The 11,602-nt window shown below is 35.2% G+C and overlaps 1 protein-coding gene across 1 annotated transcript in view; it reads left to right on the forward strand.

Moving 5' to 3' along the window:
* Positions 1-10,921, forward strand: part of PAPOLG (poly(A) polymerase gamma) — a 34,008-nt gene extending 23,087 nt beyond the window's left edge. The window contains exons 12-22 of the mRNA XM_045549668.1: positions 1-85; positions 481-534; positions 2,438-2,557; positions 3,377-3,486; positions 5,222-5,343; positions 5,590-5,765; positions 6,143-6,231; positions 6,307-6,527; positions 7,072-7,137; positions 7,326-7,382; positions 9,510-10,921. Coding sequence (XP_045405624.1) covers positions 1-85; positions 481-534; positions 2,438-2,557; positions 3,377-3,486; positions 5,222-5,343; positions 5,590-5,765; positions 6,143-6,231; positions 6,307-6,527; positions 7,072-7,137; positions 7,326-7,382; positions 9,510-9,608 — 1,199 coding nt within the window. The 3' untranslated portion in view covers positions 9,609-10,921. The remainder of the gene's footprint in view (positions 86-480; positions 535-2,437; positions 2,558-3,376; positions 3,487-5,221; positions 5,344-5,589; positions 5,766-6,142; positions 6,232-6,306; positions 6,528-7,071; positions 7,138-7,325; positions 7,383-9,509) is intronic.
* Positions 10,922-11,602: the final 681 nt, after the last annotated feature.

Below are 11,602 nucleotides of genomic sequence, written 5' to 3' on the forward strand. Positions count from 1 at the left end.
GTCTGGCAGTCACAGATGAAATTCTTCAAGGGAAATCAGATTGGTCCAAACTACTTGAGCCACCAAATTTCTTTCAAAAGTATAGGTATTTGAAATTTTGTAGTGTGTGTGTGTGTGTGTGTGTGTGTGTGTATTTTTAAGAAGAATGTTAGAGTTGCTATATCAGAGGTGACAGCTGTTACTTATATTTCTTAAGCAAGGTAGAGAATAGGTTAAACAGAAATCCTAAGTCATAAGAGAGTTTTTTATTCTAGTAATATCTAATCTAGTATTAGTGATTTTTAAAAGTGAATTGTTTTTTAATGGCAGGATCTAACAGTTTTATGAAAAGCGGCATGTTTTAATTTTCATAAACTATGTGCCTGTATTACCTTTTTTTTTCATGGGGAGGGAAGAAAAAAACAAAGGGATGATGGAAAAGCAGACCCTAACAGTTTTTCTGGCTCTTTTTTCCTGATTGTTGCTGAAAATTCTTCATAGACATTATATAGTACTGACTGCTAGTGCATCAACAGAAGAAAACCATCTAGAGTGGTAAGACTTCTATTTCAAGTTCTCTGTCTACTGTGTGGTGACAGTAACATGTTTATATGGAGCTATACCATTTATAAACTTGCTTGATTTTCAAAATTATTATATCTTATTGGTGACTGTTGTATATGACTATGGAGCCTCATTGTTAAAACTGTGGCATCAAATTAATGTTTTAGAATCAGGAGTGACATGAGATAAAGATATAAGTACAGATTTTGCTTTTTGTTGCTAAGAGTCAAATTTAAGCAAAATTTTGAGGGAGGTAGATGATTCTGATATCTAGCCCCTTACTGAGTTTTCCATTCTTGCTATCACGTTTTCTTCCATCAAAATTCAAAAGACAGGACATTTATATATCCTTTTAATTTAGGAAATGGTGGCATGAAAGGTTTCAGAATTTTAAGCTGCTTTCAACAGATAGGAGATATTTTTGGTCAAGGAGCAGTGTATTCTTTCTAGTGCATCTAAATTTATCCCTTCTGGCTTCAGTATATCCACATCCCTGGCTCAATTAGGCAGAAGCTCTTGGGCCACCAGAGATGGTTGTACTTCCCTTGGGTCTGACTCCTGGAAAAGTAAAACACAACAATACTGTCTGATTTTTGCTTCAAGAGTTTAATGCTTATTTCATTGGTAATTAAAGGGACTCTGACAAAAATCTTTTCAATAAAACAATGTTTAATTGTTTAGATCAGGGGTCAGAAAACTGCAGTCTGGGCCCAATTCAATCTGCCACCTTTTTTTTTTTTTTTTTTTTGAGACAAGAGTGTCACTTTGTTGCCCTGGCTAGAGTGAGTGCCGTGGTGTCAGCCTAGCTCACAGCAACCTCAGACTCCTGGGCTTAAGCGATCCTACTGCCTCAGCCTCCCGAGTAGCTGGGACTACAGGCATGCGCCACCATGCCCGGCTAATTTTTTCTATATATATTTTAGTTGGCCAGATAATTTCTTTCTATTTTTAGTAGAGACAGGGTCTCGCTCTTGCTCAGGCTGGTCTCGAACTCCTGACCTTGAGCGATCCACCCGCCTCGGCCTCCCAGAGTGCTAGGATTACAAGCGTGAGCCACCGGGCCCGGACTGCCACCTATTTTTTAATAAAGTTTTGTTGGAACACAGCCATGCTTGTTTGTTTATATATTGTCTCTGGCTGCCTCATGCTTCACAGCAAGGCTGAATAAGTTGTAACTGACTGTATGGCCCAAAAAGCCTAAGATATTTACTATCTGACTCTTTACAGAAAACATTTGCCAACCTTACATTTAGATAACACTGGAATAGCTCAGACTTTTGTATATCTACTGTTGAAGCACATACAATTATGGTGAATAAGTTATTCTAATTCATAGTCATTAATAAGTTGATACGGCTGAAGTAGGTAGAAAATGCAATTGCAGAAATCTGATGAAACTTTGTATATTTTAGTAGTATCTGATCTGAATTTAGTCAATTCTCTTTCAAATGCAAGGTCTAGTATTAATTTTGTGAAAATCAGAACATGATTATTTCATAAATTATGTGCCAATATAGTTTTTTTGTTCACATTATTTAAATATATAGGATTTGAAGGTGGAAAAAATTTCAGGACCAGATTAACCAACAGTTTTTGTTTATTCTCAAGTTGTGACTATTTTATAGTCTTAACTAAGCCAGAATATTTTAGATTCAGGAATGCATTAAATAGAATTGATCTTCTCAAAAAAAAAATAAAAAGGAGAACATAGAAATTAATTAAGTAACTTGTCATTTACCTGAATGGTATTTTAAACAGAGTTTCTAATATACTGGACTGAATTTCTTAAATGAGCATGTAAAGCTTCATAGCTAATATGCTGTTTGGTTTACTTGAGTGTAGCTTTTAAATTTAATATGATCATAAGAAAAATCTTGTCCATTGTTTATTTTAGGGTTGGATTAGTAGAATCCAAAATTCGTGTACTTGTTGGAAACTTGGAACGGAATGAATTTATTACTCTTGCCCATGTGAATCCCCAGTCATTCCCAGGAAATAAGGAACATCATAAAGAGTAAGTTAATTGTTTTTTAATATTATATTTCTTAAATAATGTTATTTGACATATACTTTGTTTTAGATTGATTATGAGATTGTCTGTTTTATTTTTTTGCAACATTACTTCTCACCTGAGAATGTGAGATTGTTGTTTACAGCCATTGATGGAGATGTGATACGTTATATGTTTGAGTGTGAGTGGCCATGCTTTACAAATAAGTACACACAACTTTGGTAGCCCACAGACCCCAGCAAAAACTCCATCATAATAATTTTTTTTTTTTTTTGAGACAGAGTCTCACTCTGTTGCCCAGGCTAGAGTGCCGTGGGATTAGCCTAGCTCACAGCAACCTCAACTCCTGGGCTCAAGTGATCCTTCTGCCTCAGCCACCCGAGTAGCTGGGACTACAGGCATGCGCCACCATGCCTGGCTAATTTTTTCTATATATTTTTAGTTGTCCAGCTAATTTCTTTCTATTTTTAGTAGAGACGGGGTCTGGCTCTTGCTCAGGCTGGTCTTGAACTCCTGAGCTCAAACCATCCACCCGCCTTGGCCTCCCAGAGTGCTAGAATTACAGGTGTGAGCCACCATGCCTGGCTCATCTTAATAATTTGAACATCCTTAAATATAGATTCAGGTCATTTTCAAAGCCACTTAATCCTCTTTAGAAGGACACAGATAACTTACCAGTGTTCCAGATATCAGTTTTAAGAATTTGGCCAAACCATTGTAATCTATATTTATGAGATAGAGACATAGAGACCAAGTTCTAGTTATGAAATAGCATCTATAAAATTTAAAAGTTAATGAAAATTCTTAAATTTTACTTTATAGCAACAATTACGTATCAATGTGGTTCCTTGGAATAATTTTTCGGAGAGTAGAAAATGCAGAAAGTGTCAACATAGACTTGACATATGATATACAGTCATTTACTGATACAGGTAAGACTTTGTCAACATAGAACTGTGGTTCTCAACTCTGTAACTCAGTGTCATCTACCTAGGATGTGGCAGCCTGTATTATTTTAAAGTTCCACAATTGGTTAAGTGAGTATCGTACATCCATATTGCTTTTTAAAAACAAAAGGCATGTCAGGCAATTTTGAAGACATACTAAGTAGTGGGGAGGGGAAATTATAGAAGAATGTGTGTACTGTGCTGCCATTTATATAAATAAGAAAAGAAAAAAATATATATATGTTTGCTTACAAATGCATAGATTATCTCTAGAAGGATACTTAGTTTTAAAAGAAACTGACAAAGGTAGTTGCTTCTAGGTCAGTGAACCAGCTTCTAGGGGACAGTGGTGAGGAGACTTCCTGAATACTTGAACCCTTTGAGTTTTGTACCATGTGAGCATATTATTTGTTTTAAAACAAAAAGAAAGAAAACTAAAACTTTGCTGGTGGTTCTTATGTACACAGCCAGGGTTTGTAGTCGCAATCATAAAGATGACTTGATTTTTATGTTTTTTATATGAAATAAATATCAGTAGGTACAGACTTGCTGAATATGTTTCAGGATCAATGAAAGGAATGTCTTTCACAGCTAGCCCTCTAACAACACGTCTCTGAAATGTCTTAGTATATCTGTTATAAATTTGGAGTTGTCAGTAATCTGGACTAGTATATATTCATACTGTTAATATTCTTGGTTTGGCGCATCTGAGTTTCCTAAATCCTTTTGTACTAGCCCTCACATTTATCATGAAAATGCAGATTCTTGTGCTTCATCTTAGAACCACTAAATCACACTCTCTGAGAATGGAGCCAGAGAATGTGCAACTTGAACAAGCAATTCTTTTATAAGCAATCTGTAATGAAAACATTAAATATAAATTTCTCCATTCTAATTCAGGCTCCAATTTTTCAAAAAGAAAGTTGGGAAGCTCTATTATTATAGATTTATAAAATGTTCTCTTCCAGATGAGGAAACTTGAGGCCCTAAGAAATCAATTTACCACATTTCACAGTAATTGCTGTGCAAAACAAAGCCTCCTATCCCTGTCTTCAGTGGACTTATAATCTAATTATGTATTCACAGTTAAAATATATTAAGAAATTTGTGTGGTAGTTAATAAAACTGATTTTCTTATAAGGTGTGAAAAGCACTGCAGTGGGAATCTAGGGCTGTGTGTATTATGATCCCAGCAAGGCATTCAGAGCTGTTGAACCTCATTTTCTACCTCTGTTACAAGGATGTGCTTTTGTGTGTAGATGGCTTCTGATGTCTGACATTGTATGACTGGTGTGGGCTACAATAATAAAGCCTCATGGAGGACAGCTTGAATTGCATCTTGGATATTTGGTATAAGAATTAGCTTAGACTTGCGCAAGTAATTATGAGGAGAGATAGCCTTTTGGGAAAACAGCAGAAACAATGAAAAAACCTTTTTTTCCATAAATTTATTTTGTTAATGAGGTTTGACTATGAGAAAGTCTTAGAATATGGATGAGGAAAAACTAGTTGATTCTTGAATAGGATTGTGACATGATAGAAATGTTTTAGGAATATTTGTTTTCTAAGAGGGATGCATGCATGCTTGCATGGGTGGGTGGGTAGGTGGTGGTGGTGGTGGTGGTGTGGGGAGATGTTGAAGATAAATGTATTTCAGAAAAATCAGACAGCCCTTGGTTCAGAAAGAATTTTCCCATTTAACATATTGGCTTTATTACAGTGTATAGACAAGCAAATAATATAAACATGCTAAAGGAGGGAATGAAAATTGAAGCAACTCATGTAAAGAAAAAACAGCTTCATCACTACCTTCCCGCAGAGATTCTTCAGAAGAAGAAAAAGGTGAGTTTGTAATCTTCACTCTCTGGTGTGGTTCCACTCATACAAATGGTCTGGGACTAAATTTGCATTCTTACAGCTCCCAAACCTATTAAGGAAATAAGGATGGTATAGACAGTCCAATCTAGGACTAAAATCTCATCTTCATTAATCACATGAGATAATTTGCTTATATGTATTTCAGAATTGAAACTATTCTTTATATTCTCGTTTGCTTTTTGAAATCCTAAAAGCTTTCTCCTCTTTTAGCAAAGTCTCTCTGATGTCAGTCGAAGTTCAGGCGGACTTCCATCTAAAAGATCATCTCTGGATAGCAATTGTCTGGATAGCTCCAGAGACACTGATAATGGGACCCCTTTTAATTCCCCAGTGTCTACAAACAAACCTTCCAAGCCTGATAGTCCTCCTGCTGGAGAAGTGGAAAGGTTTGTATTTCAAATTTGTCCTTTCAGTCTTCTGTTTATTTGAGGATACTGTAAATTTTTCTATACCTTTGATAAATGCCTTTTTTAATTGTTAAAAGATTTTTTTTTTATAAGCTGCTAGTAAGTTTCTGTTTAGAAATACCTAACAATCTGTGGGCATCCATAGGAGATGGTATAGAGTTATGAGCATATGGGATTAGATAAGTACACAGAAATGTACAAGTTTTCTGCTTAAATTTTTCTCTCAATTCTCACCGGATCCTTTGCCTTTTTCCCCCTTTTACTTCAAAGAAGGTATTTCTAAATGGTATAATAAGAATGTTTTAAATAAGTAATATTTCAATCATTTAATGATGATAATTTAACCCTTTTATTAGGAGTAGTGCTGAACCTGCTGCTATAATTGTGGAGAAGCCACAGAGTGTCCCCCCAGCACAAGGGTTGTCCATTCCAGTCATTGGTGCAAGTAGGTATCTAAACTTTTGTTAATTATTCTACTACATAAATATATAGTTATTAAAATCTTTTCCTTCCTTTTCAGAAGTTGACTCTACAGTAAAAGCTGTATCACCCCCAGCTGTGTGCACCATTCCTACTGTAGTGGGACGAAATGTCATCCCTAGAATTACAACACCCCACAACCCTGCCCAGGGACAACCACATCTGAATGGAATGTCAAACATAACTAAGAATGTTACACCCAAGAGATCCCATTCCCCATCCATAGATGGGTCTTCTAAGAGGTTGAAAGACATAGAAAAGGTAAAGTTACAACTTTAGTAGTGATTTGATAGGTGATTTTTTTTTTTAAGTTAACTTACTAAAGAAACATAAAAGTCTCCATAGTTATGTTAGTGTTCCCTAGGAGTTGACTGTTGGGAAAGAATATTTACCCAAGCCCTAAAGGAATAATATTAATTGCTCATCCTAAATTCATATTATTAATGTGTCAGAAACTTTGAATTATTAGTCTAAGTTTCTCCAAGATTTACACAGAAGTCATTATTAGTAACTAAATTATCTTATTTCTTGTGTGTTATAACATTGATTTCCTCTGCTTCCAGTAGGTGGTGGTAAAACTATATTTTATTTGTTAGAATTTGAATTGATTTAACTTAAAAGATCACTCAAACTGTAGAAATTAAGGGTAGCAGTTGAATTCAATCTAATTTAAATTCTCTTCCCTCCCAATTTATGTTTATAATAGTTTTTGATGATAGCCTAATAACTAGTCTCCCAGTTTATATAGATTTGTATGTTTTTTGCAGGTATGTAATAGCAACTCATTTTAATGTTTTAATTTTAGTTTATTCGACTTGAATCAACATTTAAGGACTCCCGTGCTGCTGAAGAGAGAAAAAGAAAATCAGTGGTAAATATATTAATAGCGTGCTTCAGAATATTTACTTTAAAGAGGCATGTAGCAGGAAAAGTACCATATTAGAAAGTAGATCAGATTAGATCTACTATTGGGTTTTGGTGGTGTTTTATTTCAAGTAGGAATAAGCATTTGCATATAGAAAAGAAAGTTTTCACTAATATATAATCTTCTGTTTTTAGGATGCCATTGGAGGAGAATCTATGCCTATTCCAACTATTGATACATCACGCAAAAAGGTAACAGATAATCTTATTCATAGGTAAAAACTCGTAGGTAACCTGTAAGTACCAAAAGCTTATTAAGAGCCTAGCACTGGAAGTGGGTAAGATTTTGTCCCCATCCTCAAGGATAAGCCCTATAGTTGGGATTGGAGTTGGAGATAGCAAACAAAGTATATAGTACTAAATGTGTGTACTTCAAAAGTCTAGAAAAGGGAGTAGTTAAAGAAGACTTCATGATTTATTTATGTTCACACTTTGTTTTTTATTTCTCTTTAAAGAAGCAGTTGGGTGCTTAGCACAGGAATTTCTTACCAGCTCCTGATAGTCTATCTTTTGTTGTAGACCACTGCTTACAGTCAAAATTTAGGCTTGGTAATTAGGATCCATGGGTATTAATATTTTGGAGGAACCAAATGTAGCAGTGTATGTAGTAAATATCTTTAGACTCCAAGCTAAAGAGCCCCTAAATTGTAATTTCAAATTTTATTCTTTGAAAAATTACTATTGAAACTAATAATAATATGTAGGATTAAGTATGGTTAGCTAATTAGCAGATGCTCAAAAAGCAGCCTTGTGTAAATCAGAGAAAGCCCTTTTCTGAGAGTATACAAGGAACACAATGCCTTGTTTTCACCCCTCCAATTAAAGAATAAAGTTTCTCATCACAGTCAGCTTCACCCTGCCAGGTTCTCCAGGATGTATTAGCCTCTTTAAAGCAAAATATTATGCTCACGGGCTATTAGTTGCAGAATTTGTAAAATTTCTCATTTAACAGAAGACTGAGTTACAGGCCATTCACGGTAGCTTACACCTGTAATCCCTAGCACTCTGGGAGGCCAAGGCAGGCAAGTCACTTGAGCTCAGGAGTTCAAGACCAGCCTGAGCAAGACCAAGACCCCATCTCTACTAAAAATAGAAAAAATTAACTGGGTGTGGTGGTGTGCACCTGTAGTCCCAGCTACTTGGGAGGCTGAAGCAGGAGGATAGCTTGACCCCAGGAGTTTGAGGTGGCAGTGAGCTATGATGACACCACTGGACACTGTACTCTGGCCCAGGTGACAAGAGCAAAACTCTGTCTCAAAAGAAACAGAAAAACTGAGTTACAAAAAATATGAATTATGTGTGATAATGGAAGAAAAAAAAATTCGACATGTTAAAGTATAAAAAGTAAAATGAGATGTCTAGATTTTAAAATATTTCAAGTAAAGGGTAAGTAGATATACCAAGTAAATGTGGCAAAATTTTAATAATGTCTGACACTTGGTTATGGCATCTAAGTCTCCATTGCCCTATTCTGTACTTTTATGTAGTCTTAAAAGTTTTCATAATATTTTGAATGGATGTAGATATGAAATAGATATTTGTTTAGTCAAGGTAACACAAGAGGAAGATTAAGCAGTCATCTCTTGACAAGAAACTAAGATACTATTTCCATCCCACACAAGTCTGTATTTTAGGGATCTTTCTTTGCTTCTCAATTTCTTGGATTTTTGGCTTCATTATATAATAACCTTTGATACCCTCAGAATCCCTCAAACAGATGTCCCTGAATTTCACCATCACCAAGGTTACTTAGCTTGATTACAAAGTTCAGTTTTCCTGAAAACTTAAGTATCTGACAATTGAGTTATAGTATTCTTCTCCATGAATGTATTAAAGAAACCAATTGAGGGACTTAACTCTCAGATATCAACTTTTCCTTCGCAACACACACTCATTTTCATTTTTTACCTCATGTCCTAAGAGGGTTTAGTCACCAGGCACTTTTAGTCACCATGCACTTCCTATTTCTCTTTACCATTGCCTGACTTTAAGGAGGACGGCATTCTTTATGCATTTCTCACTCCTGATATGGCCATTGGTTTAACAAAGTCCTCTTTTCGTGTACCTATTCACACTCCTGCCACTTCTACCCTTTCTCTTATCCATCTGTCTGCTTTTCTCCTCTGACTGTAAAAAGGAAAAAAGTTTCAAAAGCAAGAAACGTGTGACTACTGGAAGAAAATATTCAACACATACTTAAGTGTTTAGGAGCTCAAGGGATTTGAAGAAAAACTTGGGAGTTTTGTGACTGATTTAACTAGTTGGGCCTTCATAATATATATATGCTTTTTCTTTGTTGTTCCTATTTTTTTCTAATAGAGACTGCCCAGTAAAGAATTACCAGATTCATCATCACCAGTTCCAGCAAATAACATCCGTGTCATCAAAAATTCCATTCGACTGACCCTTAATCGGTAAAAGCAGTGCCTCCTCACTTAAGTGAACAAGCAGTCATTTAGTGGCATAGGTGCAGCCACTCTTTTTCAAATAGAAGTGGCTGTCACACATAAAACCAGGTGAAAGTTACAGTCATCAGCCTAACGACCTTGAAGTGGTTTTGAACTCTCACACTTTGACCTGCAGATGCTGTAGCATTCTCTCACTGATTGCTACGTACACTTCTGAAGATCACCTACTATCAAATTGTCATCTACAGTATTATGGCTTTGCATTTGGAGGTTTTACTGCCTTAACTTTCAATGCTTGTTTCTCTGTTATGGGAACCAGTTCTTGGCCACTTGGACACCGATAAAACAAGTCCTGAACTCTTTTTTTTTTTTTTTTTTTTAAGTCTTATATTGTAATCATTGTATAGAGCTGAAAAAGTTGAAAACAAACAAAAAAAAAATTGTCTTGTAATTTTCCAAATGTTAACACATTTACTTTCACATTGAAGCCACTTTGTGAAACCTGAGATAAATGAATGTGAGGTATCATTTCTGCTTTCCTCATTTGTGTAGATGTACTGTCTGTTCTGTTGATTTAAATTATTTTTTTCCAGATTGGCACATGGAATATTTAAACTTTTATTTTTTTGTGCCTTTCTGTCCAAATGTTGCATAGTTACCAGGGAGGATTAGTCCAGTGATTACATAAGAGTTGGGCACCATAAATTCTCTATATTTTGCCTCCCATGGAGGCCTTTGAAATGCATCTTTATTAAAAATCAAAATATAGCCAGGATACTGAAAGTCAGTATATGAATGGTGAAATTGTTACTTATCCTATCTCATGCCATTCTTGTTAGTTGACTGGTATTTTTTACTGAGGAGCAACTCATTGCAGCATCAACAATAAGATACCTTTAAGTCTGGCAAACTTGTATTTTTGAGGTGTAAAATTAACTCGGCATGATAACTCCTGATCATTATTTACCCCACAACTTCAAACAGTTTCTTCACAGACTAGGCATGCAGAAATAAGCAGTGGATTTTATTGAAACCTAAAGGCATTTTTGAATGACATTGTTACCAACCATTAATTGGCTCAGGACCTTTGTAGTTTTTATTTAACTATATGAGTTGTCTTTTTTACACTGCTTTTTTCAATGCATTTCTTAATATTTTTTAAGTTTCATGAACGCATGCTCAGTTTATTAAAATCCATAACCATGTAATTCTTCTTGTAATATGTTGATTCAGTGTTTTGTAAATGAAGTCGTATGTATTTTCAGAGTATTTTTGTATGTACTGTAAGATACCATCTTTTCAAAGAGAAACCTTTAAAACCTTTACTGTCTCTCTTTAGTCTAATTTTTTAAATATGGATTATGCTTGAATTATTATATTTAAAATGAAAATGTATAGATTTCACAGCCAGGAATGCCAGTATATATTACCTTCTTCAGCTTTCACTCAGCACTTAGTAGGTCCAATAGGAAAAACACAAAATGTTACATTGAATAGTTGGGGTTGGGAGAATACCTGGTTGTGTATTTTATAGGACGCCATCTAGCCAGTGGAGAAATAGTAATCCGTTTTCTCTTGCAAGCTCTTTACCATTGAGTTGAAATTCTTGCATTTTGATTGAGAGCAGTATCCTCCTCCCTTTCCCACTCCTGTTCCCTGACTGCTAGGTCTCTGAAATGCAAAAGCTAGTGTTTAACTTATACAAAGGAAAACATGGAAAAACATCTTAAAAGTAGAGAAGAGCAAGGAAAAAATGATTCTTCTGTTATTCACTTTTTATATAGCAAAAGCCAAGAATGAAATCCCATAACCAAGTTGTAGCTTCCTTGGCAAAGGTGTTCTCTTAGCTGACCCTTTTCCTTTATTCAAATATTTTGGGATTTGTTCTGCAAATACTCTATCTGAGCAAAAGTGAATGATTATGAAAAGACTGAATAATTGTCACCTGACTCCAACTTTTGAAAAATTATTTAGTACGGGATTTGATTAAATTTTATATACTTG

Source organism: Lemur catta, chromosome 4, assembly GCF_020740605.2.
Source record: "Lemur catta isolate mLemCat1 chromosome 4, mLemCat1.pri, whole genome shotgun sequence".
Classification (NCBI taxonomy): Eukaryota; Metazoa; Chordata; class Mammalia; order Primates; family Lemuridae; genus Lemur; species Lemur catta.